Source organism: Melospiza georgiana, chromosome Z (assembly GCF_028018845.1).
Source record: "Melospiza georgiana isolate bMelGeo1 chromosome Z, bMelGeo1.pri, whole genome shotgun sequence".
In the NCBI taxonomy this organism is placed as follows: domain Eukaryota; kingdom Metazoa; phylum Chordata; class Aves; order Passeriformes; family Passerellidae; genus Melospiza; species Melospiza georgiana.
In genome coordinates, this window is record NC_080465.1 from 47,979,939 (window position 1) to 48,005,977 (window position 26,039).

The 26,039-nt window shown below is 38.9% G+C and overlaps 1 protein-coding gene across 1 annotated transcript in view; it reads right to left on the reverse strand.

Moving 5' to 3' along the window:
* Positions 1 to 6,076: 6,076 nt before the first annotated feature.
* RAB3C (RAB3C, member RAS oncogene family) overlaps positions 6,077 to 26,039 on the reverse strand; it is a 116,782-nt gene continuing 96,819 nt past the window's right edge. Inside the window, exons 4-5 of the mRNA XM_058043550.1 lie at positions 22,650 to 22,774; positions 6,077 to 11,111 (exon numbers count right to left, since the gene is read on the reverse strand). Coding sequence (XP_057899533.1) covers positions 10,924 to 11,111; positions 22,650 to 22,774 — 313 coding nt within the window. The 3' untranslated portion in view covers positions 6,077 to 10,923. The remainder of the gene's footprint in view (positions 11,112 to 22,649; positions 22,775 to 26,039) is intronic.

Consider the following 26,039-nt stretch of genomic DNA (forward strand, 5'->3'; position numbering starts at 1 on the left):
TATCTAAAATCCCGTGTGTGCTCAAGGTTGAATAACCTCCTGTAGACTTGATATGAGCACCAAGTTCCTCCAACCTGGTGGATGGTCCCCACTCCCTGCAAGGTGAAAGGAAGCTATTTAACCAGCTTGTCTGCAATGTTAGTGAGGGTATTTTTATCCTGCATAGCCTCAAAGCAAGATTTGCTCCATATTGACAGCTGCAGAGTAAAACCTTGCTGTTTTTCTGCTATGCCGGGTGGCATGTGGATGTTTATGTGTCCTCATGCAGCAAAGGTGCCAGAAAACTCATCTCCCTATTGTTAATTACTGAAGAGAGAAACTTCAGTTTGAAGTGGGCTTTATTTTGCACACAATTTATGGTGTTGTTCCCCAACAGAAATAAAAGAGATGGCCCAAAGGCAGGTTCCCCTGAGACACTGAGCAGATGCTGCCTGAGCTGATGGCTGCAGGGCAGGGCTGGCTGGGCTCTGTGCACTGTGCTGCTGGCCTGCACAGGGGCTGGGGCCAGGGGCTAAGCCTTCTCCTGCTTGTAAAAGTATTAAAGAAAACAGTAAAAATGAAGATATATCTCCTAGGGCAAATCTTCTTGAAAGAAAAGCAGGGCAGAGCTTTTTATTCCTAGAACCCTACCTAAACTTTAAAATCTCTAGTCTGGTTTGATGCAGTTATTGTGTGTGACATCTCCAGATGTTCTACAGCTAACCACAGGCATTGATTTGAAACAAGAGAGTATGCACTTCCTGGGGCCTCACAACACCCTGTAGGGGCCCCAGAGCGAGGCTGCTCTGCTGTGAGCGTGCTGATTGTCTGCACCTGGCACAGTTGTTTTGGGTTAGCTACACTGCCTCAATAGGGGTGATAATATGGCAGTCCAACGTCACTCTTTGCATGTGCCTCAACATGGAGAAAAGGCTGTATCTCCTCAGGAAACCATGATGCTGCTTGTGGTGGCCCCAGATAGCCTCCTTGGGGCAGCTGTTGGGAAGTGAAGGGTGTAATGCCAAGTTTCTAACTCTCAAAGGCGATATTTTTTATCTTCCTAACATCCTAGAGTTTGGGTGGGCTCTGGACCTTTCACACAGTTTTTCCGCAGGTGGAATGGTCTCTGGTCTCATTCTCCATTGCACTGCAGTGGGTTGCAGAGCTGCCTGGGTTCACTCTTAGGCTTACCAGGGCTGGAGTGCCTTTTCATCCTGCCACTCCTTCAGCACCTCCAGCTTCTTCAACCCCAGAGGAGCATTGGGACCAGGCCCAGTGGAGGACCCTCTGGCTGGAATATCATAGGGAACAGGATCTCACACCAGCTTCCTACAGCCTGTGCCTGCTGCTGATGACCTGTGCTCACCATGGTTTAAAGCACATCCCTTTCTTACATGAGACTGTTAAGCTGTAACTCTTCTGTCCTACAGTTAATTTCTTCAGGATCTTGCATTAGTGCCTTCAGGTACACAGGTGTAAGAGGACACTTCAGATTTTTGAAGGCCCTTCTGTTTTTCACTTTGCAGCTCAAGAGTTGCACAGATCTATACGAAAAGCAACTAACCTTCCGTTTTCCATTAACTTGGTGAGTCCCCTCACTTGGGTGTAAACCAGAGTTTATTTTTCTCAGTTTTGAGTTTTTGCTAAGTCACCCACTCTAACTTCACTGGGATATTCTGCCTGTTTGACCTTTTATTTTTTTTCTTTTTTTGGTGATTAGAAACATTTTGTCTTCAGCCTTCTGACTGAAAATAGGATAGAAAATGAGCAAGAAATACCTATTGCTGAGAGAGGTTTCATCCTGGTAGATCCCTGTTCTCATCTACCCATCTGTGATTTTCCCTAGTCTAGTTCTTTAAAAGTTTCAACATGTTTAAAAAAAAATCAGTTCAAAAATTCTCTCATTCCAAGGCATCCATCAGAAATAATCTGTTTTTTCCCTGCTATCCTTCCCCTCTTACACCTCATTTTCTGGTCTTTCACTCTCCCTAATACACAGAACAAGTACATTAGGGCAAATCTCAGAGAGCAATGGAATGAGGGAGGCAGATGGAAAAGACACGACATCTGCCAAAATCTGGAAGGAATGATGGAGTTTCATTCTAAGACGTGATTTGATGACATGCTGCAAAGAGGTGCTCCACGTGTGAGGGCAGTGAGCTGCACAAATGGACCCTTCAGCAAAAACCTGTCTAGAGATATAGAATCACAAACAGCAAGCAAGGAAGCGCTCAGTGTTGTGAGAAAATCAAGCAATTATCACGAGATACTTTGCAGATGGGATGTAAATATACTAGAAAAAATAGGGGGACTTGGCTGGAACATGGTAGAACAGTGAGAAGGGATGTGTGCTAAAGGAGTTTATAGATTGACACCTGCTCACAGGAACTGGGGGGAAAGGGGATGGTGCAACCTGATCAACAGATTGAACGAAGATTAGGATTTATGTGGAGGGAAAATAAATTCAGGAGTCACAGCACGGTTCAAGCTAGCACAAGTGTGTGTGTAAATGTTGGAAAAAGCAAAGACTGAGCTTTTTTTTATGCATCATAATTTGTGTGAAATAACCACCCACCACAACTGAGATGATGCACTGGAACTAAGATTACACGATCAAGTAATAACTGTGTCCAAAAAGCACATATACTCTTAAGCAGTTTACACAATGAAAAATCAAAAGAAAAAACTTTGCCCTATTTTAAAGGGCAGCTTAGAGGCAGTGTGCTTTTGTCAGGGAAATGCCAAACAAATCTTTCTCCTTCAGACTATTAGGGCAAAGTCCCCAGTGAGTTCTGTGGAATTCATAAAGAGCTACAGTCACCAGTGCTACTGAGAGGATATTAGTGAAATGAATTATTGCAGATGTGGTGGTATCTTTGTCAATCATTTAGTCAAAAATGAAGTTATTCTATTCCAGTTTTAGTAAGTTAAAGGAAATAAATGAAGGGGGGGGGTGTAAGACCATATCACCACAACTGAGATATTCATGAATATAGTCTCTTGAATATTTATTGTAATTGCAAAAGGAAAAAAAACCTTTCAGCAAAAAAAAAATAAACGAAGAAAATCCACTTGGCATACAGAAGTCACATACAAAAAGAAAATCCAATGGAATACACATGGTTGCTACGTCAGCACAGAATTAAAACTCTCCATGTGCATAAAACTTGCACTGAACCTTCAGACAAGAGCTCCCATGGATTTATGGAGAAGATTCACAAAATTTATCACCCAGCAGCATTTTAGCTAGCATATTTTTTAAAACCACAGTAGCTATATTGCAGTAAGAGTCGGGGGAGAAGGCACAGATTGAGTCTCACCCCCTCACAAAGGTATCCTAAACACATCAATTTTTCTTCAAGAACAATTCAACAAACAAGTTGGTTTGAGAGAACCAGAACAGCTACATGTTATCAAGGAAAGCATTTATTTTCATGCATGTAATCACATGCCTGTGAGTAATTTTAAAAAAGCTAGTTGAAATTACCTGCCAGCCCTTGAGCTGTCAGGTCACGTAACAATTAAAGGTTTAGGGACTCCTGTAGCAGGCTGTACATTTCCATTTTAGTTATACCTCATATTCTGACTCTTAATTTGTTGCTCAGCAACAATGCTGCCAAGAATTTCCTTTTTATACTAAGCAATCCCAAATTTCTATCTACGTACATTTTCATTTCACTCTGGTGTATATAATTTTGCAGAAATTTTAATGGCATTAGGTAAAAAAAAAATTTTAAGGACTTTTCAGGTCATTGCAAGTACTGTCATGTGCTACTTAATGCAATGTGGCTACTTTGCTGTCTCAGAGAATGTATTTGATGACATCAGAAAGGAAACCCTTGATATTGGTTTCCTGTAGGCCTTAGAGTTTCATTCTTTTCCAGATCAAGCAAATTAAAAAAAAAATCAAAACAAAGGAACAAACCCCCATAATTTATTAAACCTCATATATTGTCACAAAAATGCATCAGATAAAATTAAAAATCTACTTGTGTACCTTTTAGCATGGTACTAGTGAATATAATATATGGGGTTTTTTTAGGAAAATTACCTGGCAAAACCAATTCCCCAATTCTTCTCCATGGCCCAGACTCAGTGGCCTGTCTCTGTTTAGTAAATTCCCAATGCAGATGACACATGCCTTTGAAGCTGGAGATTTAGCAAAAATTAACAGAATGAGCTTTTCTGCAGGCTCTATGGGCACAGCTGGGGACCCGTGGCAGATCAGTGATTCAGGGTTTAAGGTCCCAAAAGCACCCAAGGGTGCTGCTGAGTACTGATGGCCTTGCTCATGTTCTTAGAAAACCACTAGAATTATGTAAGTAAGTAGGAATAAATTATTGGATGTCTTCTTTTAATTTCATGGTCAGATTCTGACCTGCATTTTGTTTCCATTTGTACCTTGGCTTTATTCCTAATACTGGAAATGCTGAACTTTGAAGGCCATGTAAAAATGGAGTGAAGAATGTGGGTCAGTATCTTTAAGGACGTATCTTCCACCTTTAGTATCTAGAGAAGTTAAGAAACTTAATTGTCAAAACTGACCAATTAAGGTCACCTTCCACTCTGCTGTGCTGCTGACTGTGACCTTGAAGCTGTTTGCAAACATGTTAAACTGGGGCACCAACCAAAGTCTGTCAAGTCATTTGCAAGAATATCGGGTACCCCTATTTATTATTTCAGGTAAGTATTATGAATTAACTGTATCAGATTAAAGAAAACATGTCCACATGATATTATGCAATACAGGCAGACAGAGCATGTAATTGACTCTTTAAGAAAAAATAATTAGCTCACCATAAATGCTGAGCTCTAAGGCGTTCTTTTAATGCTTCTAGAGAACATGCTTTAAAAAAACATAGGCAGAGAGTTTATAAATGGTTTAAAGCATTTTCTGACAGAAGGCCTGTCCCACTAGTGTTGGTGTAACATGACAGTTCTCAAAAAAGGACACTCAGAACTCTAAAAGTAAAATTGACATGCACTTGCAGTAAACATACAAATATCTTTAACCATAGTCTCATATATTAAAAATAGCTTAAGTTACTTAAGAATATTCTTACACTACACTGGTAAAAGTGTTTACTATATAATATTTCTACAAGACGTGTACATTTACTAGAAATCTTAAGCCACACAGGCATCATCAACAGCTTATCACACATACATGATGCTTCTCCCTTTCACACAAGTTTATATACACTGAGTAAATAATTAAATATTGCACTTATTGGCCCATGATTCCTCAGTTTTGAGGTATTCAAAAATAGAAAAAATATCTATTTTTATAACATTTTTTTCATGCAACATGTAAGACATTTGAAATACACGAATGCTAGTATATAAGTTACACATTGTGACAGTCCAACCAAGTCACAACACATTTGACATTACTGACAAAATACCAAACAAAAGTTACAGCACAAACATTTCATATATCACTAGTTGCAGGTACATGTCAGAATTACTTGAGGAGATTTATCACCAGAAGTGGTAAAGAATGTCTATCTAACCTTCACTTTTGTGTGTTATAGGTGAATGTGAAATTATGGGAAATGAGGACTTTTGCTTCCCCCCTGATCAGATACCAAGTACCTTATTGTACAAATGACAAGCCATTTACCTCTGCTGGAACCATGGTTAATGAACTTCTGGTCTTCAAATGTAACACATTTGATTTCCAGCAGTAATGACAATTTAAGGATAAATTTGGGAAAAGTGGCACTGAATATAAACAAGTAACAGTGGGAAATGAATGAGTGTCAAAGATGTACTACTGTATGTGCATGTAATATGTGTGTAGTCACAAATTCAGCTTCACTGAACACCCATGGATAAGCAAAAGGAAAAAAAAAAGCTTAATTTGCAAAGGTGAGCTACATTTATCTCTAAATAAAACTGGTAGAGTTAATTTGAATAATTGAAATATGTTGCCTTTTTAAATGAGACTGGAAAAGTGATCAATCTTGGAGAATCTGGAGTCAGAATGTATGGATCAATGGTGCAAATTAACAGAACTTATTCCCCTGTTGGTATAAGTGAAGATATGTTGCTAAACCCCCTGAGCATGTATCCATGAGGCATGTATCTATCTATCTCATGGTCCCACATTGCTAAATCTGTCATGCTAAAGAACTAGGCTTATACATCGTGAGTCTATATGAAACAGGCCAAGGAGGAATCAGGTTGTTATCAGAACTGAAATTTAGTTGATGACTGTAAAAATGTAAAAAATAAAACTTACTTTTCTAAAAAAGAAATATAGAAAATAGTAGCTTGGGAGGGGTGGAGTTTGTAAGGGGGTTTCTCTTGGAATGCAATTCCAACATCATTTGTCTGCTCCAAAGAAACAAATGCATAACCACCAAATGTAGAATTTTTGCTACTTTTTTTCCCTCCCAAAAATCGCAAATTTAATGCATTCTCAAAGTTAGGATCAAACTCCAGCAAATTTTGTGCATCCTGAAATAACACTTCATTTCCAAAATAAAGATGCAGGTGGTAAAGCTGAGCTGAGCAGACTGGGGAGAAAATTTAATCTTTCAAACTGGTGCTCTGAAAAAGGCCATATAGATGTCGTTGCTCAGGTAATTTCCCTAGGTGTTGCATTAAGTATAAGCACAAAGGAATAAACAATTCCAGCTTAGAGTCACTTACACAGCTGTTCAGAGAGAAAGAGTATTTTCTGGCAGAAAATTAGGCTAGTTCATATTTATTTAAAACACCAAACGAACAAGTCTAAATAAACTAACCACCACCACCAAAAATAACAGACACAGTATTAAGTCAGTTGCACTTGTAACTTGTGAGCATGGACTCCTAAAAGAATCAAAAACATGCATCTGAATGTTCAGCCCAGCAGGGCTGGCTGGCTGTTGGGCAGGTTGCTGCCCGAGGCACCGCAGGAACCACACAATCCCCATGTTCCCGGGTGCTCCCAAGGGATTTTCTGACCAACTAGCTTGAAGGTGCAGAAAGCAGCACATTGTCAGAGCATGATAAGGCTGGTGCATGGCCCATGCACAGGATTAGCCTGCTGCTGTAAGCTTTAGTCTAGATCATAACTCAGAAAAAGGATTGTGTAGTATTAGTTCAGCTTCAGCTGGCACTATGTAGCTCAGGATTCTCTGCCCAAAGGCATCTCATCTCTCAGATTAAAAATACTCTGTGTATTAACTGCTGCATCTCACCAACCGGATAAATCTCTGCTGAAGGGGGTATCTATGGCTGGACCAATGATTTGCTGTAACATTCAGTTTTATTTCTATGTTGAAAGTACAACAAATCAATGCAAGGCGTGCAAGAACTTTTTCACTTTTTCACTTGTGATGAGGCTGAAAGTAGTTTTGTTTTTGCTATCCCAGTTTCCATCTGAGCTCTCCCCTCTTCCATCACAAAATATAGTGCTTTGTAGCCTGGTACTTGATATATGTGAAGAACAAGGCATTGATAGTTTAAAATTAGGCCCTTGATCAAGTTGCAACAGGTTCCTAAAAAACGTTCAGCCTACCTGGATTTAAGAAAATTGCAGTTCTCTCCTGTAAGTCAAGAGGAACTGAACCAGATTGACATAGGCTGCTGTTGGATATTCTATCCCATAGGAGGCCAAGGAATAATTTTACATAGAATGAAAATTCTAACACTGCTAGTCCCCTCAGAATTCTTGGAATATTTGAGGAAGGCATGGTAAGTTACTTCTCAAAAGCTTTTCTGTCTTTACTGTTTCTCTACAAAAGATAAGTTGTAGTTGAGAGAGGCACTGAGATCATGATGCTCATGATCTAAATGTGACCAAATGTATAGCAGAAAACTCAATATTGCTGTGAAGCATATGACTGCAAAAGCCAACCTGTGATGGAAAATCAAAGCCTACTTTTTCCCACAGCAGGTAACCCAGTTTGGAAAGAAAAAGCCTGCTTGAACTTCCACACATTTTCAATTTCAGAGAAAGCCATGATAGGATAAATTTGGTTTGATGGGACCACAACAGGCCATCCTTTCCAAACTTCTACTCAAAACAGTGTCAGCTGAGAGGGCTGAGTGGTTTTCCCAGGGTTTTAGTCTCATCTTGAAAAACTCCAAGTATTTTATTTGAACATTTTAAAAATTAATCAACCTGAATGCCATGACAATGTCTGAGTGTTAGCACAAAGTTTTGAAGAGGTTTTAGGTACAGACTCATTCTCTGCTGCTGTGTTTCAGATAAGCTTTTTCCTTTTAACATATTTAAGCACTCTCAGGAACAACACTACTCTGACAGCTGCTTCCCCAGCCACTCCATCTCATGCAGAAGGCCAAATATGTGTGGTGGCCTAGCAGGTTAGCTGCCTCAGAAACTTGAAGCAGAGGTTCTCCTTAGATTTTGCTGTTACTCTTCTGCCCAGACTCCTGATGCAAAATGAAAAGCAATTAACAATTAACGTACACAACTTTTAATCTATCTCTCAATTATTTTGAAAAGATATATGCTAATAATGTATTTCTACCACCAATTCTAAATGGTCATAGCCAGGCAGGGAGGGTCTAAATTCATTGCAACGGATACAAGCAAAATGTGACTGCAGTAAGGGACACCTTGAAGTCTTTTTTCCTGCTTGCACTGTGCACAGGAAATGACAATTTTACATCAAACATCTCAGAGCAAAGCTAGAAGAATACTTGCACTTCTTGCCAAGCTGCATGATTCAGGATATACCCAAAATCCTGATTATGTCTCTCTCCTCCTTGCCTGAGATGGTTCAGACTAATAATACAACCTCATCTAAAGAACTTGAGAGCTGAAGCTGAATTCTGTCTCAAGGCTTTCCTGCTCCTTCTTCTTGGCCAGGAGTCACTAACATAGCAAGAAACACATGGAAAACTGCCCAGCAGCCATCTCAAATGAAGCTTGCTCGACTTTGTACTGCTTGTGTTTTTTCCAATCAGCTGGCACCTAGGGTGTGAAAATGTACGAGGGAAACTCTCTCAGCACACTTAGCAACACGCTGTCTTAAATCGGGGAGGGGGAAAAAAGCGCCCTAGAGAGAGAAAGGATCATTGTTTGGACAGCATGTACCTCTTCCACCTGGCTGGTCCTCCACTCTGAAAAGAAGGGTGCTTTCTCTTCATGGAGGTAAATCAGTCTTCATGTCTACTAGGGGGAAAACTGCTTAAATAAACTAGTTAACAGGACAGACATGGTTTAAAAACCCAGACTGAAGACAGCATTGATAAATTTAAGTTAGGCAGCCCAGGTAGAACCCTCCTGGCATATCCTTTTTACATATGTCTATATGCCTTGTTTGGAAGTAACTTTTATTGTGTCAAAGTGCATTTAAATTATTTAATAAATTTTTTTAAAGTGGCCATCTTCTCTTAGTGTCTATCTATCTTAGTGTGTTATGTATCAGGAGTTACATAAGTTACCTTCAAAAAACATAAACTGTAAAGAAAGATTTCTTTGCAGTTGTGAGTCATTCAATGTACTATATGCTACTTCCTTTTATTTTATTTTTCAGATTTTTCCCATTGCTGACAATTTAAAAAATGTCAGCCCTATATTAAATTCTGTCTAATTGGAAAAATTAAATAATCAGGGCTTCTTCAGTTATGCTGCTTAGTTACAAAAGGTCACTATGATGCAAGTAAAGTAGTTTTGCAAAGTACTTCAGGACACAGATGTAAGAAACTTCCACCAATTACTAGAGGAGTAAAAACTGTAAAATATAACTATTTTAACACTTGACCATAAAAGAGTTTGTGTACTTTATTCTACTATCTTTACAGTTTTTTGCTGATCTTTTCAATGTATTCAGTCTAAGATTAGAAATGTTGACAATTTTTTATCATTCCTAAAGTTTTAAAAATCCTAATTCTCTTGCCAAAATAAATGGAGAAAAAATCAGGTCAAACTTCAGTTCACTGACACCATCAGCATTTCTGCAATAGGTGTGAGTAAAATACAGACATTTATAGCCACTGTGGTGGTAGCTATCTCAGTGACTGAATGGGAGATGAAATTTCTGAAAACTGAAGCATGCAGGTTTGACAGAAATGTGACAAGGCAGCTTTTGGCTATGAACAACCAAACACAATGGATTTGGCTCTGTCTGACATAATATAGGACTGTGTGGTTAATGTCTTATGCAGGCAGACATGGAAAGAGCAAAATAGCCTTCTACGACAGGGGTAGGTAAGGCTGGGATCTCCAAAATAATGGAATGAGAAATTAATTCTAATTTCAGAAAATTATTAGCTAGACATGCAGCTCCTATGTAAAAGCAAATACACTAGCTGTCCAAACAGGACGAAGTACATAATATCTCTGAGACTCTGGACTGAATATCCACATCCAGTTGGAAATTGTTGATGAACAGTTGAGAATTTTGATGGCTTTGGGCCCAGGACCTAACTTTCTTCTGATTTCTGCAGTTTTCAGTCAGCCAGGATGTGTAACATAGTGAGTGTGGATTTTACAAGGCAATGCGCTCAGGAAGTGTCCCTTGTACAAGTGATCTGGCAGAATGAGGGATTTGCTCACTACAGGAATACTTCTAAATTCATTTTCAGTCAGGAAAATACACAAGTGGCATCAGGAAGCTAAGTCAAAACACCCTGACCACTACCCTAAAAATTCAACTATATAACTTGAAACCAGTGAAGTGAGAGACAATTATAGGCAAACATGGTCTGAGGACATGGCACCAGCTGAAGTGTGACACAAAACAGTAAAAAGAGAAGAGAAATTAATATACACTCTGCATGCAAAAGCCAGGTTCTAAAATATGGATCATCCTTTTAGGCTAAAAACTGCTCCATCCCCATATGCATATTAGAACAGCTGATGTAAAACAAGACTGTTCTCCAAATAAATTAATAAGACAGTATAAATAAAGGCATATAGACCATTCATAAATACTCTGTTGGCAATAGAACACACTGGAGCTGCCTTTGCTGATAGCTGCATTAGCAGCTGCAGTTGGGCTGCTGTGGAGGAGGGGTGTCCTTTAGCTGTGTGTTCTGGTTGCTGGCAGCAATGGTGGGATTCGTCTCCAGACTTTCTGACATTTTGTCACAGATGATATCCACAAGTCGCTCAAACGTCTGCTTGACATTAATGTTTTCCTTGGCACTTGTTTCAAAAAATTCAAATCCTAAGAAAATAAAGAACATGTTTATGTTCTAGGCATGTTTCGGTATCTCCAATAAACATACAAACTTCTCTTGAGCAAGAGACACTCAGAAAGCAAACTCATGAGAGCACACGTATGGAAGAGGAGCAGGTAAAATTGTAACACAATCAGAGTAAGTACACTAGTGCTACTGGCTTTATACAAGGCTGGATGAAGTCAAGACCAAATATATTTCCTTAGAAAAATTCTACTTTAACACAGTTTAATCTAAAACTTAATACCTGTTTCAGAGAATTATTTTAGGAAAGACCTGTATGTACAGCCATTGGGAACAAGTAATCTGCTGCTCCATCTCTAACTATTACGTTCCTCTAAGCATTATGCAGTTGGAAACAGCCATTTCCATTGTGCTATTTAAGGTGGTGCCAAAATAAAAAATAATGCTTGCAAAAGTACAGGTAAATAACCAAGCAAGACAAGAAAAGATTTTTGCAATTTGATAGTTACTAAAGTTAGATGTGAATCCATGTGACCAAAGGGATTCCCAACTCCACAAAGAGAATTAATTAAAAAAAACCCAACCAAACAACAGAAATGCATGTAAGGAAGAAAACATATTAATTCATTTGTACACAAGGGCTTTTTCTCTATTCATTCCCAATGAATAGCCCAAAGGCAAAAACCATAGCTATCCTTAGCCCTTAAGGGACACTGGAAGTTTTTATAGAGCAGAGACAGCTGTTCTAAGCCCTCCAGAGTTTCCTAAGTTCTCCTCTCTGCCTCCAATTGTACCACATCTCACCTCACACGTGGGTCTCATTCATCTAGGCCAGGTTTGCAGCTTGGCAGTCAGCCTGCAACCTAGAAAGCTTCTCCCAGAGCTGGGTCTTCCCACATGCTTGTTTCCTTTGCAAAGCTTTTGTGTTCCTTAATTTATTGTTTTCTAAGACTTTTCCCACATTTTTCCCAAGTTAGAACATTTCTCACCCATTCTCTGATAATTCACAACGTACTTCCATTCCTATCTTTCCACTACCTTTTATTGGTTCAATATTAAAACTCTTTACAAAACATCTGATTGACTCGTAGCTTTACAGAAACCTTTGCACACTCTGGCTTACCCTTTGCATAACTATTTTGATTCCTTCTGATTAAATCTGAATATTAATGTGCAATTACCACTGTCTTTCAGTATGAGAAAAATCCCTGTCAGAAAATTTCAATTACATGAAATTCCTGGCAGAAGGACAGAAAACAAATCTTTGTGGGTCTGGTGGTTTGGTTTGATTTTTGGAATGTTTTGTTTTATTCTGTTTTGAAAGGCCACATGAAATTTAAATGCAAGTACTTGGGTCACATTAGTATTATGTCTTCAGTATGCCATGTAAACGGAATGTAATCTACACATTCAGTCCTATAACTGTTGTCTATGCAGCTTTTGCAATTTGAGCTCTACCCTAGAATTACTGCAGATAATCATATTTACCTTGACACGATAACCCAGCCAGAAGTAATAAGCAATGTACAAACTCAACTCTGCTCTGAATGATTTTTTTGTATTTTTAATTTATGTAAGGTGCTGTACCAAAGTGTCAGGAATCACTAAAATGTTTTAATGTATAGGAGCTAAGCACTGGCAAAAGTTGGTGTTCATAGGGAGATTAGATAACAAGAGCTACCAATATTGTACAGGGATTTAATTGGTCATACGACTTCTGTTAGTATCAGGAAGAAGTGTAAGGGTAAGCTCACCAGTATGAGAATACATTGCCATAAAAACTTTTCCATTCCATATTTCACTGCAAAACAGGAAAACTGTGAATAATAAAAGACTTCCAACAAAAATTAGATACAAGGATATAGTTTTAATCTACAAGGTGCTACTTTAGTTAAGCTTTGCTTGCACATTTCCTTTGTCCCAAACTAGAAGGAAAATGAGAAAAGACAGTGTAACATCACTTGTTGGTGGTTTTGGCCGTCCTGCAGAGCTCCATGCAGGAGAAAGCTGTTCAGATAATTTGGGAGCTGCTTGGAGAAAGGAAGATCGTCCACAATTTCAGTATGCTGTGCTGAAACTCAGATGCAGCCCCAGCCCGTCTGAGCTGTCAAGACCCTTCCACAGCTCCTAGTGTCTTCTCCACAGGAAGGAGGAGGAAAGCAGCCGTTCCACAGAGGAACAAGCAGAATCATAGGGCAGAAGGGTTGAGTAACAATGGCGGAATGATGCACCAAAGCTTGGGAGATGATAGGAAGAACACTGAATCTAAAGAACATTTAGGAGTGGAACAGTTTTTACAGTTATAAAGATAGAATAATGAGCTCATCAGATGATAATGAAATAGCAAGTATGATATCTAGGTAAGAGATCTAGAGAGAGAAAAGCAGAAAATGAAAGGAAAAGAGTCACAGAGAGGAGGCCTATGTCAAGAACTACTGTAACAAGGATAAAATCAAGAAAACAGGCCCACTATCTTGGTGAGGATGTTTTGCATGAGAACATCATGAAAAACTTATAAGGCACATATTCTCCAGATTAAATGGAGGCTTACAGAGTGTTAAGCACAAAATAATTGATTCAAATAAAACACTTTGGAGATTTCTATAGAATTTCAGATATGATTTCAATATAAGAAGAAAATTGCAGTCATAGCAGTGATGTAGTTGGATAGCAGACTATGAGGGTATTCCATCAATTTGGACATTAATTGCCTGGACCTGCTAGGCTAGGCTTTGCTGCATAGATGAAGCAATGGACAGACCTGAGAGAAAGTGGCTGAGCACCCAATTGCCTCCACAATAAAACTAATGCTATATTCTTTACTGGAACTGCAGGGGTGGGAATTTTGAACATTATTAGCCCAAAGAGCTCCTTCTGTGTATAGACCTATGATAGGTGCTTTTTATATGCTTGAATGTGCAAATAAACATCCATCTTCCCAAGAAAAGAATGGGGCATACATGTGAGCTCCTTCCAGGTAGTTCTCTGTAAAACAGATGCAGCTGCACATAGGTAAGACACTGTTCTCACAGGTGCAGACATGGTAACACAGAAGAGTCTTTTGAAGCTAATTAAGAAGTTAAGAAAATCTTTGTGCAGTTTCAGGTAATCACTGTCAAAGCATTGTGGTATGTACTGAGCAAGTAGGACCAGCAGGACTGCAAAAACTCAGCAGAACAGGAGTTCAGAATCTCTCTGATGCAGCCAAAGAAAGCATTACAAAGACCCTTGCAAGAGAGGCTCCTGTAGGCACTCAAAACAGCCACTGATTGTCCTGGGCAAGGGATTCAATTTCTCATGGGAGTATTACCTTGTGCAAGGTCCCCCAACAAATTAGGTTGGTTCTTTTGGCTGGTTTGTTTGTTTAACCAAAACCTTGCCTGTGGAACAGTTTCAAGGAGCTATACAGAATTTTTCCTAGCAGGGTGTTCTCGGAATCAAGGCTAGAATTCTGTTTGTTTTCATTTTCTTATGGAATATTTTGCAGATCTTTTTTTCCCCATGGCACCTCCTTCTCTACTGACTCATCCTGCAATTATTTTACTAATGGCTCTTAAACACCCTAAGCTTCATAAATCCCTGTGTATGACAGCCTAAGTTCTATGACTTCTAGTACTTTTTTCAAGTTTGTTTTTCACTGCTCATTATTAATTGAGATAAAATATTTTCCATGGGGGTATAAATGTGAAGTGAGACAGCTATCTGGTGCTGCCCAGGGAAGCAGAGCTCAAAGAACACCATGTTTCCACCACGTGTGATGATCTGTCCTGCTGATGGGGATGAGGCCAGGCAGAGGAGATTATCGTAAAGACATGACAAGCCCAAGAGGTAAGTGGGTAGGTCAGGGAGAACAGAGCTGAAACTCAGAAAATCCAATGCACCAAAGTGTTGCCTGAACATCTGTACAAAGTGTATGGAACATGGAATATGATATTTTAAATGCTTATTTTGTGTTTAATTCTGTTTTCCTTTGCTGATTCCCTCTTTCCCTACTACTGACTCAAAGAAGGCTGGCAAACTCTTGGCAGCTCCTACAGAGCACTACAGCAGCAGAGCTAGACAGGGCACTGGCACGGTTCTGTTGTTCTCCTGGTGATCTACAATGCACACAGAGAATTTAGATGACTTTCCTGAATCATACACACAGCCAGATGTACTGACTTTGTACCCTCTCTGCCTCACATGTGTGCTAGCTCTGTAGAGGCTCCTTCATAACTGCTCATTAACACTTGCTTATGTCTGCTTTCAAAACACAGGAAAGAAAACCGCCCAGAAAGCACAGTCATATGCAAAGAGAAGAACATTCTGCGCTCTCTCATCTTCCTGAGAAAACATGACATCAAGAGCACAGGCTAGACAGCAAACTAAGAACATTTCCACAGACAATACAGACAAGATCTATGCTGATGTTTCACAAGTTGATCAGGTGGCATTTTGGTTTCAGAGTGTTTTTCTACAATAAAGACAATTTAATTTATCAGCCCATATGTTACATTTTACAGATGTCCACAAGGGTATGTTCCCTCACTAACTATCCTTCTAAATTTTCATGAAGACAAGCTTGAGCTGTGGTCCTTAGTGCTGCTTTTGTCAGTGTCTGGTTCAATCCAGAATTGTAAGGAGTAGTAGGAGACTGCAGCATCAGAGCAAGAAATGGATGCAGGAAGCTGCTCCCTTTGTAAGAGCAGGGTGTAAAAGGCAACCTCCAGGAAGTCATGGGAATTAATAATTTAACAATATCATTGTATATAAAAGAGAGGTGTTAATAAGGACTTATCTTCTTAAAATTGCATCCTGTGGGTAGCTCCGAGCAGGCACTGGCAGGCACTTACCTTCCTGCCTGCTATGAATAGTATCTAATAAGTTTTGCATTCACATTACAGGCTGTCAGTCAAGGCAACTGCAAGACCTTTCTTCTCTGCTCAGATGTCCGCTTCCTCAGAACTGTCAATATTTTTTAGTCAAGGAGAGAAAGGACACGCATGGCATGACTGAAAGGTCATCTCTCCCAGGGAACTGGGCTGAAAGTAGCTGGAGACATCTGCTGTTCTTCAAAGTATCTCCTACATCAGCAACTCTCCAGTTACAGCAGCAGTTCTGGTTTGCTGTGCTTTGCTCTCTAGATCAATAGGATGGGATCTCTGCTGTCCTAACAAGCCCAAGTGCTGGGCTATGAGCAGAAAATTATTTTAAAAAAGTCAAGCCTCAGAACAGGACTCTGCTAATACTATCGCAGTGAAGAGCAGTGCTCTATCACCATTCAAAATAGAGAATTAAAAGGAAGATAAACATTATTATCAGAAATGCTAAGCTATTTATCCAGTCTTTAGGATGGCTGAATTTATTAACAAAAACAAAGCTAAAGGGGGACTGTCAGCTATGGCAGAATGGGGAGACCCAAGGGGCTGTTACTGGTCATGCTCTAGCTAACATCTCCTTTTCCAGTCTTTCAGAACAGAGGGTTTCATATAAATTCCAGTTGTATTGATTTTGATTGTCATTTTCAGATACCTTTTAAATGAGTGCATTTGGGCACTTAATTAGATTTCTAGCAAAGATTTTTTTGTGTATGTGTTTACAGGAGACATAGGATAAGCAAACCCTTGCTCCTCATTGTTATTAAATAACTTTGCTGTAATGCAGCTCCCAGTATCTGAAAGCAATGGCAGGTTGGCTTTCCTCACAGTAAAAGTACATCCTGGGACAGGAGCCTGTAATTGCTCTGCCAATACCCTGTCTGTGTTGTAGCTAAACAGAAGACTGGTATTTGTCAGTGCTGTCAGTCTGTCTCTTTTCCCTGGAATTAATATTTGCCCATTAAAAAAAAGCTAAAAAACAGTGCAGGATGGAAGTTTGAACCAGCATATTGCAGCACAACCCAATTATTTTCATTTTTAATGCAAATTTAGATGCAGCCATATGTCTGTGCTCTCTAAGCTGTGGGTGACCCTGCCTTGTGCACCACAGCCTCCAGTCAGCCACAGAGGCAAAACAGAACTCGCTGTTCTAGCAAACTGTGTGTGCTGAGGTGTCAGCTCCCACTTGTTTCCTCATTTACATGCCAAAATTACAACACTAAAAATGTCTCTTCAGTTCAGTGCCTGAACTCACAGCTGCCTCGTACACACAGCATGCCCACAGATGCCTAATGCACGTGCTACTCCCCAGGGCTCCACTCCTGGCCAGTGAAGGTGCACCCCAGTCCTGATGCTGGAGAGCTGCTGCCTTGTGCCCTAGCCCTGGCAGGATTCAGACACCATTCCCGCTCCCGTTCCTGTTCCATCCCAGCAGCAGGTCTGCTCCTGCAGGCTGGGTCAGACCACCACAACTGCACCCTCTGTAGGACCTGACACCAACACTGACAAATGCCTCACTTTCAGGCTTACTGGCATGCTAAATGGTTTCATTTGAAGATATGTATTCACAGCTCAATCCTGTCTGTTTTCTCCCTGGCAAAACCATTACCTACCCAAATATATGAGCCAAGAACAAAATGAAAACTAAATAGTCATGGAAGGGTGATTCTGTTTGAAGTAAGAACTTTGTTCTTGTTTTTGGTGGAAGTTATTGTGAAAGCACTGGGAATCAAGAGAAAGAAAGAGAGAAAAAACAATGAAGTAGAAAAATGAGAAAAATAAAGAAAAGATAAAGAAGAGGAAGAAGAAGAGGAAGAAAAAAAAGAAGAAAGGAAAGGAAAGGAAAGGAAAGGAAAGGAAAGGAAAGGAAAGGAAAGGAAAGGAAAGGAAAGGAAAGGAAAGGAAAGGAAAGGAAAGGAAAGGAAAGGAAAGGAAAGGAAAGGAAAGGAAAGGAAAGGAAAGGAAAGGAAAGAAAGGAAAGGAAAGGAAAGGAAAGGAAAGGAAAGGAAAGGAAAAGGAAAGGAAAGGAAGGAAAGGAAAGGAAAGGAAAGGAAAGGAAAGGAAAGGAAAGGAAAGGAAAGGAAAGGAAAGGAAAGGAAAGGGGGGGGGAGAGGGAGAGGGAAAGGGAGAGGGAAAGGGAAAGGGAAAGGAGGAAAAGGAAAAGGAAAAGGAAAAGGAAAAGGAAAAGGAAAAGGAAAAGGAAAAGGAAAAGGAAAAGGAAAAGGAAAAGGAAAAGGAAAAGGAAAAGGAAAAGGAAAAGGAAAAGGAAAAGGAAAAGGAAAAGGAAAAGGAAAAGGAAAGTAAAGACTTGAAGGAGGAGGTCACCCAAATGAGAAGAGAAAATGTGGAGATAAGGTATGTAAAAATTACAATCTCTCTGAGTGACAAGCTGTGGAGGTGCACTGAAGTCACAGGCACTGCTGACCATGACACACATAATATTCAGAGGCCTTTGCAGGTTCCCTGAATACGGTGTGAGGCCTGGTTTCTACTGCCCCTTGCAGAAGAGAATGTGAGAGCTCACCCAGAAAGGGTGAGCACATTTCATTTGGTTTGCTGAAATTGGATGTCGGCCTCTAGGAGAAATAGGATGCCAGGATAAATTTAGAAAACAGGCAAGTGCAACCTGGGATATACTTAGATATGATAATGCCCCCAGCCATGGTTCATCCTGGATGGCAAAACATAAGAAGAACCTGAGAAATGAAAGAACATATAAAAGTTGATGTATCTAGTTAACAGGCACAGTAGAATGCCCCAAATAAATGGAAAAACTTTATGTCAAACTGCATATGCAGCTATCCATTTCCCTGTGCATTTATTCAGACTCTATTCAAAGGCCTGTGCACAACTCTCCTTACTAGTTCTTAGCTGGAATATAGATTACAATATCACTATATCATACAGACTGTGGATAGAAGAAACAAGAAGACATCAAGCCACCTGTGACTCCTTTTATTTCTCTTCTGACATTTTGTCAAATGTTTGTCTGACATTTGACACCAAACTTGTATGAATGTATGAGTTTTGCTGAAAGGCATGAGAGCAATATCTCAGAAAACTGTGTGAGCAATTCAGCTGGCAAGAGTGCATGCATTTTGCTCGCAGGAAGTTCCAACTCTTGTTTTACTAAAATGCTTTAAAGCATGTAAATGCTGACTATATTTCTATTCACTCCATAGCCAATCCATGTACTGCTCAGAGCAAATATTCCTGAAGACAGAAAATATCATAAGAATTACATTCCATGCCCTTTTTTGCTAGTGATTGTGAATAAACTTCTTAAAATGCGTTTGCTGTCATTACCAAATCAATAATAACCTTGTATTATTATTTCTCTCTATTGGCTAGTTTGTCACATTTCTACACATTCTTGGAATAATACCTATATGAGGAAAAGTTATGTGACTTTATTTGCTCTCATCTATTTTCATTTCATTCTAACCTTTACCTGTTAATGATGCTATTGTGTTAAACAACCATGAACTGATTTCTGAAAAAAAACACTTTAAAAAAGTACTGAATGGGATGATAAGGAATGACTAATGTATGTCTTTGTGTCTTTATGCCTGGAACAATTAAATATTCTGGGAATTACCTTATGGAGAAAAAGGGAATATGACAGAGCTCTTTGAAACCCACAGAGGTACAGAGCAGGTAATAGCAAACAATTGTATACTCTTTGTAAGAATATAACAGTGAAGAAAAATAAAATTAAACTATCAGGGGGCCAGTTCAAAGGAGCAGTAGATAACAGATAAACTGTGCATATTTAAAGGATATTGTGGGTGGTATGACTCTATATGGCTTCAAAGACATCATTGTACAAATCACAGAAAAAAATTACAAAAGGCCTATTGAATATAAATGTATCGCATTTGGTTCATGACAACCACAAATATAATTTTCTATGGTCAGAGAAAGTATCACTGCATGTTTGCCAGTTCACATCTTTTACAAAATACCTACAACACTGCTTGTAGCTATGATCCATAGTGGTACTGCCAGTGTCATGTTATTAACAATAAATTTAATAAATATCTTCAAAGCAAATATGACAGATTCTGTCCTCATAAAGATTCTGTAATTTTTCTTCAAGGTCAGATCTGAGTTCCTAACTATTCCTTCATTCTTTTGTGAACTTTGAGTAGTGCCATGGAAAAGGTACGCAGATGTACCACAGGGCAGTTGTCTCATTCAGCAGACCTCCTCCAACAGTAATGAGATTTATTGTTGGTTCATTTAAACTCCTTGTTTGGGTTACACTTGAGAAAAAAGCCAGCACAGTGATTTAAAGAAATGAATGATTACACCTTGTTATTGAACTTTAAGGCCACACTTTTCAGAGAGGTCAGGAGCCAAAAGGAGTCTCCATTTTCCAATAACACTGTTCTCAACAGAACACAATGTTCCCCAGAGGGTTAAACTCCCAGTGCTCTTTTTGATCTTCTGAATAGTCACCCTAGAAGGTGCATGTGTTCATTTTCTTAGGGACTTCAAATAAACAAGGGCTGAAAATAAAACCACACTTGAGAACAGAAGGTGTCACAGCCTAGTTTTTGTACAGCACTCATGAATCTTATTGGCTAGTGTCTGTGATCAACACTGTGTTCAAAGGGCTCTCAGTTTTAAAATGTCTGCCTGGACAGAAAAATCTATATGGTTATCTTTAAAACTTGTCTGTAAGAGATGTTATCAATTTGCTGCCAGAGAAACAAAAGACAGTCCCATGTGTGTAACACAATGGGTGCCCTCCAAACCAGCCAGCAAGTCCAGGGCACTTACTGCAGTTAAGGAAAAGTCTTCTGCTGCTCCTGACCTCACCTCACCCACTCTCAGGGCAGATTTAAGAAATTATTGTAGCTGTACAGGAAACATGTAAACATTTGTGTGTGCAGTCTGACTACAGTAAATGACTGGATCAGAGACACAAGTTATCTAATACAATTAATCTACCCTTGAGATAGCCACAGGATATATATCTGAGAAAAGAAACCCCCTGAGTAGATAAATATGGAAATAGAGGATAATCTTCTTCCATAAAGATTGCATTTTAAATCCCAGGAGTTAGAATTTGCTTTAAAGCCTGAAACACGAGTTTTGTTATCTATCTCATTACCCTTTTTTCTTCTTTTCAAGCATTGGTTATTACATCTGAGGATTCCTGACTGTAAAACATGCAAAGTTCCTTCTTGTCTTGATAAATTTATGACTTTGAGGATGCCTTGTCAATTCATTGTGTTATTTTTCTTTTTTTATGGTTCAAGGCATAGAAATTCAGATTTTTTTGTGACTTTAAAAAAATTTCAAACTCTATAGTGAAAATTAATGGTTGTTGCTAAATGTTTCAGCACCTTGTCAAAATTCATGGTAAAAGTATACAGTTAGATTTTTGGGATCTCTTTGTCCAATGAATATATATTCCTATCTCCTAGTGCAATGAGTAAACATTAGAAATGGGAAGAACATATATATAAAAATATATATAAAAATATGACAGGTATTCCTGCAAAGATAAATATCCTCTGTTAATGGTTTGGTTGCACTCAGTTTGAGAACTCAATTCTTTACAAATATTGGTAAGTTTTCTGGATATAACCTTCTGTTAAATATTTCCTGCCATCTTTCAAAGACAAGCGTACAGTAATCGTTAACATATTCATTCAAGAATTTCTTTTACACATATACAGCACTTATTAAGACAGATTCAATAGGAAGCTATGTTACTCTGATAAAACTGTTTACCAGGAAAAGTAATTGTACAAGTGGAAAACAATATTTTTTTAAAAATAAGATCATTGACCTATGAACATACATGACTTAAGAACCACCAGCATGAGATTAGATCCCTGATAAAAATATACTTTCATCTACCTACCTATATAGGAATAGTGACAAGGAGATCTTGGTTACACATATTTTGACCAGACTGAACTTTTACTACACAGAGTTTTAAAAACAATAACAAATCCATGCCCATAATTTATGATTCCCTGTACATAAATTGACCTCTAACAATTCCAGAGTTTGATTTACACACCTGCTGAGCTTACTCTCCAGAGATCAGGAAATTTGAAGGAAAAAAGAGCCTAGGTATTAGTATTACAATGATGCTCTGGAGATTTGCCACTAAAGTTTGACCAGTGTCACTCCAAAAACATTTCATGGTATGAAAGGATAACACTATTGTGTAGAAACAGAAACAACAAAGGTGCTCACAGCTTGGCAATTTTCTGTGTGAACAGAATTTGCTTTCCCAGAAGGAGACAAAGTTCATATCTACAGTTCATATCTACAGTTCTGTGAATGTACAGTAGATCAGTGGATGAAGTGTTAGCAGTGGGAGAGCAGCATATTTCTGTTCTGGATTATTGGTATTGCTAATCATAACCCAAATCTACTCAAGTTGCAAAAAGGTCTAGTAAGCTTTTTCTGCAATATCTCCTTTCTTCTCTCTCTCTTTTTTTTTTTTTTTTTTCTTTTTGAGGGGACAGGAAAAAACACCCTTAGTTGGGGTTTTCTGAATTACTTGTCTTCTTGCTCCATGTCAAAAAGGCTGCAGAAATAAAAGGGAAGGAGTGTGTGACTATTCCTTTACAATGAATGTGTCATGAATATGTATTTGCAAGTTCTGTAAGCTATAAATTGAATTAATTTTTGCATTCTCACAAACAACCACAAAGCTTTTGTTGTGTCATTTCTTACCAAGTTGCTCTGCTAAATGTTTTCCCCTCTCAGTGAAGACTACCCGTTCATCCTCCATGTCACATTTGTTGCCAACCAAAATAACCTGGGCATTATCCCAAGAGTACGTTTTGATTTGAGTTGACCTTAAAAGAGAAAGGGAGAGAAAGGAGTCAAAGCAAAGCAAATTCCCCTTAATTTCAGAAAGAGTTGCAAAAAGACAAAAGAGACAGACAATACTGATTTTGACAACCAGGGTAACATGACTCTGTTTAATTACAGATTTCAAATAAGCTAAGGATTGTCTGTCAGGTTTTACTGTTACAGAGATAGTATCAACACAGGGTTTACTTTTGCTTGCTGAAAATAATATTTTCTCCTGCCCTCAACATTCTTCCTTTACTTTTAGAAAGAAGAGATTATATTTTTTCCCATTTTCACATTTTAATACAAACCTTACAATCTAAAAACAGAGCTCTGAAAGAAAATCAACAATGTATTAATTTCTTATCTTTTACTTTTGAGATCAGGATGTAAATTTAGCAGGAAAACTTCAAAAATTTCTGAGCTAGTCTGTCTTCCTCTCCATCACATTTCTCTGCAAGTATTTTATCTACCAGAAGGTCAGCAACACTTCCATTGTGCATTAAGTCATGGGCAGGGGCTGAGTTTGAACTCTGACTTACCTTCTGTTTAAATTGTACAAGCCTTAGCCATGACTGCAGCTGAATGGAAGTGTCTGAGGCCTTAAAACACCACAGGGACCATGAGTGCTGGTGGTGAAACAGCTTACAGTGGTTTCTTTGAGCAGGAGCAATAATGGGTGACTTGGAACTATACTCGTGGTGCCTGTCAGTTTCTGCCTGCCACCATTCTGCTGGTATCCAGGTCTGCTCTGTAGAAGGAAAGCTCCTGGCTCAGCCAAGAGTGATGCTGCTGGTTACCACTTTCTGACTGGGAGCAGTATGTGCCCTTGATGGTGACACAGGATGCAGAAAACTTCCTCCAAGCACTTAGCCTTTGTCTTGAACTTGTGACTAAGTCTGGCTCTAGGCTTGAAGTTTTTGGTGGGATCAATGATCAATGGAGAGAGAAAAAGACAGAGAGAATACCTCTTTCTGCCAGCCTGTCCCACACCATTTCCTCCCTCCCTCCCTCCCTCCTTGGACAATACAGGGTGCTTAGGAAAAAATAGAATAGAAACTAACTTCTAAAACTACATGGTTATGAGAGGACGCCCTGGAAAGGGATCCTGTGGCATATGATGGACTTTTTTTCTCAAAGTCTCTTTGACAAAAGATGAAATAGCTTCAAAAATCTGTCACCTAAATATTTTGGAAGCTGGTCTGCATCGGTACGTTTACTAGTGACCCCGTCTCATAACACAGCCATCATCTCTACTTATTGAGACCCCGGTCTGCAAAGTCTTACATTAATAAAAAAGATCATGATCTTTTCTAATCTAGTCTAACAACTGATTCTAGTGAAAGACACAAAATGGATCACATCTCCCCATTCGGCTTTGCTTATTGCAGAACCAGAGGGATGGCCATGGGCAAAAGCTGCTAGAGCTATCACTGTGACCCTGGGTCCAATGCCATTGCCTACAGGTTCCCTGCATGAGTGAAAAAAAAAACCCTCTAGGCAATGTCTGATGGGTTTGCAGTGACAGGCAGAGAAATTTAAAGGGAAGAATCACTGCTTTTAGGAATGTTTTACTTTATCACAACAACCGAAAAGAAGTTGAGCCAAGTCCCAGACTTTTTGTTCTACAGATTGTTCCCTTGGGCCTGACCTGATCTTTTCTTCAATCTTTTCTTCAATCTTTTCTTCACTGTGCTATTTTAAATGTTTTAATAGTAATTTGAGTAGGTGTAGGGTACTGTGACCAAAAAGAAGTCAAACTTCCCCATACACTTATATTTTACTAAAGATACCAATTCTCAGGAAAAAAGGAAAACATGCATTCATTTTGGCAGAAATGTCCTTTTGGAATCATGCTGAGTGGTTAAGCAAAGTAGAATTATTATTGTGATTTTTAACCCGAACTACATTTGTCACCACAGCAACTTTGCAAATACTAGTACCTCAAATGTCAGAGTATGTTAGTCCATTAAGGACCCTAAAACAGCTTAGCCCTGAACAATTATTAGCTGGGAGCCAATTTATTCCCTTTACGTCAGCAGGAAATCAAATACATTATGAAAGCAAAATATAGAGTAAAGATATTAAGCTTTACTTATTAAGGAATTACTTACATAATCTGTAAAGTTGAAATAGAATAAACTGATGAAGAAATACAGCCTGAAGAAATATCATCACACAACTGTAAAGAGCATTCATTCAGCCATGTTTTGCAGACTTTGCCTCCAGAGCTTTACATTAGTTTCTTTCATTAAGAATGTAAGGTCCCTTCATTTTACTGCAGCCAGATTATTTGTTCTACAACTACAAATCTGTACATTTAAATTCTTCTCATTACTTAAGCAACTTATTTTATTAATAGACATTTTTTAATCTGTCTTACTTTTGTCTCATCTTCTAGTTATTTTTTTTTAAGTAACAAGAAGAGATCTTGTCCCTGCAAACAAATCCCAAGGCTTATATTTTGCAAACGACTCAGTAGAGCAGAAATATAACTGACTGAAAATTAGTCAAATGCATTCACACCCAACACCACATCAGCAGATGCTTGATTCAAAGGCTATAATAGGCTTATCACTGTTATGTTTTTTTTTTATACATATAGTTCCACTATTGGCCTCTGTAGGTTTTGATTCCCACAACTCTCCACCAAAGCCAACACATAGGTCACTTGAAAAAAAAAGAGATTTTGCTGCTCCTTGCATACAAGGAACAAATGACCAAGCCTTCTGATTAGTCCAAAACACAAACTGCTGTCCTTGTAAAGAACTTCAGCTTGAGGAAGATTGAAGACATGAAAAGACAAAGATGGTGTTTGCAGTAAGCTGAAAAGGACATTTCTTGTTCACTTTCATGACCTGGTGTATGTCAATAGTAATTTACCCTGTATATGTTTCCCTTTCTAGTTTTATGGTAGGCAGGCAATCTGCATCATGCTTGAATTTTTATAATGTATAGACTCCAGAGGGGCAGATTAATGGAGGAGTGCAATGATCCATTGCTTTCCATGATCAACACCATGCTTGTGCTCACTGTACTGCAATTCTACCAGCCCCTTATCAAAAAGAGCTGAATGCAAACAAAAAATGCTTTTGGCTTATCTTAAAACAGAGAGATCTTCAAATAACTTCCCAGGCAGCAATGGCAAGGGGCCTGTGTGTGCTGTTGTCAGCTTGCAAGGAATGCTGTGCAGTGTGACAGAGTCAGCTTCAGGAACAAGCAGCCCCAGCTGGCTGAGGCAGCTGAGATGCTGGAAAACAAGGTAGA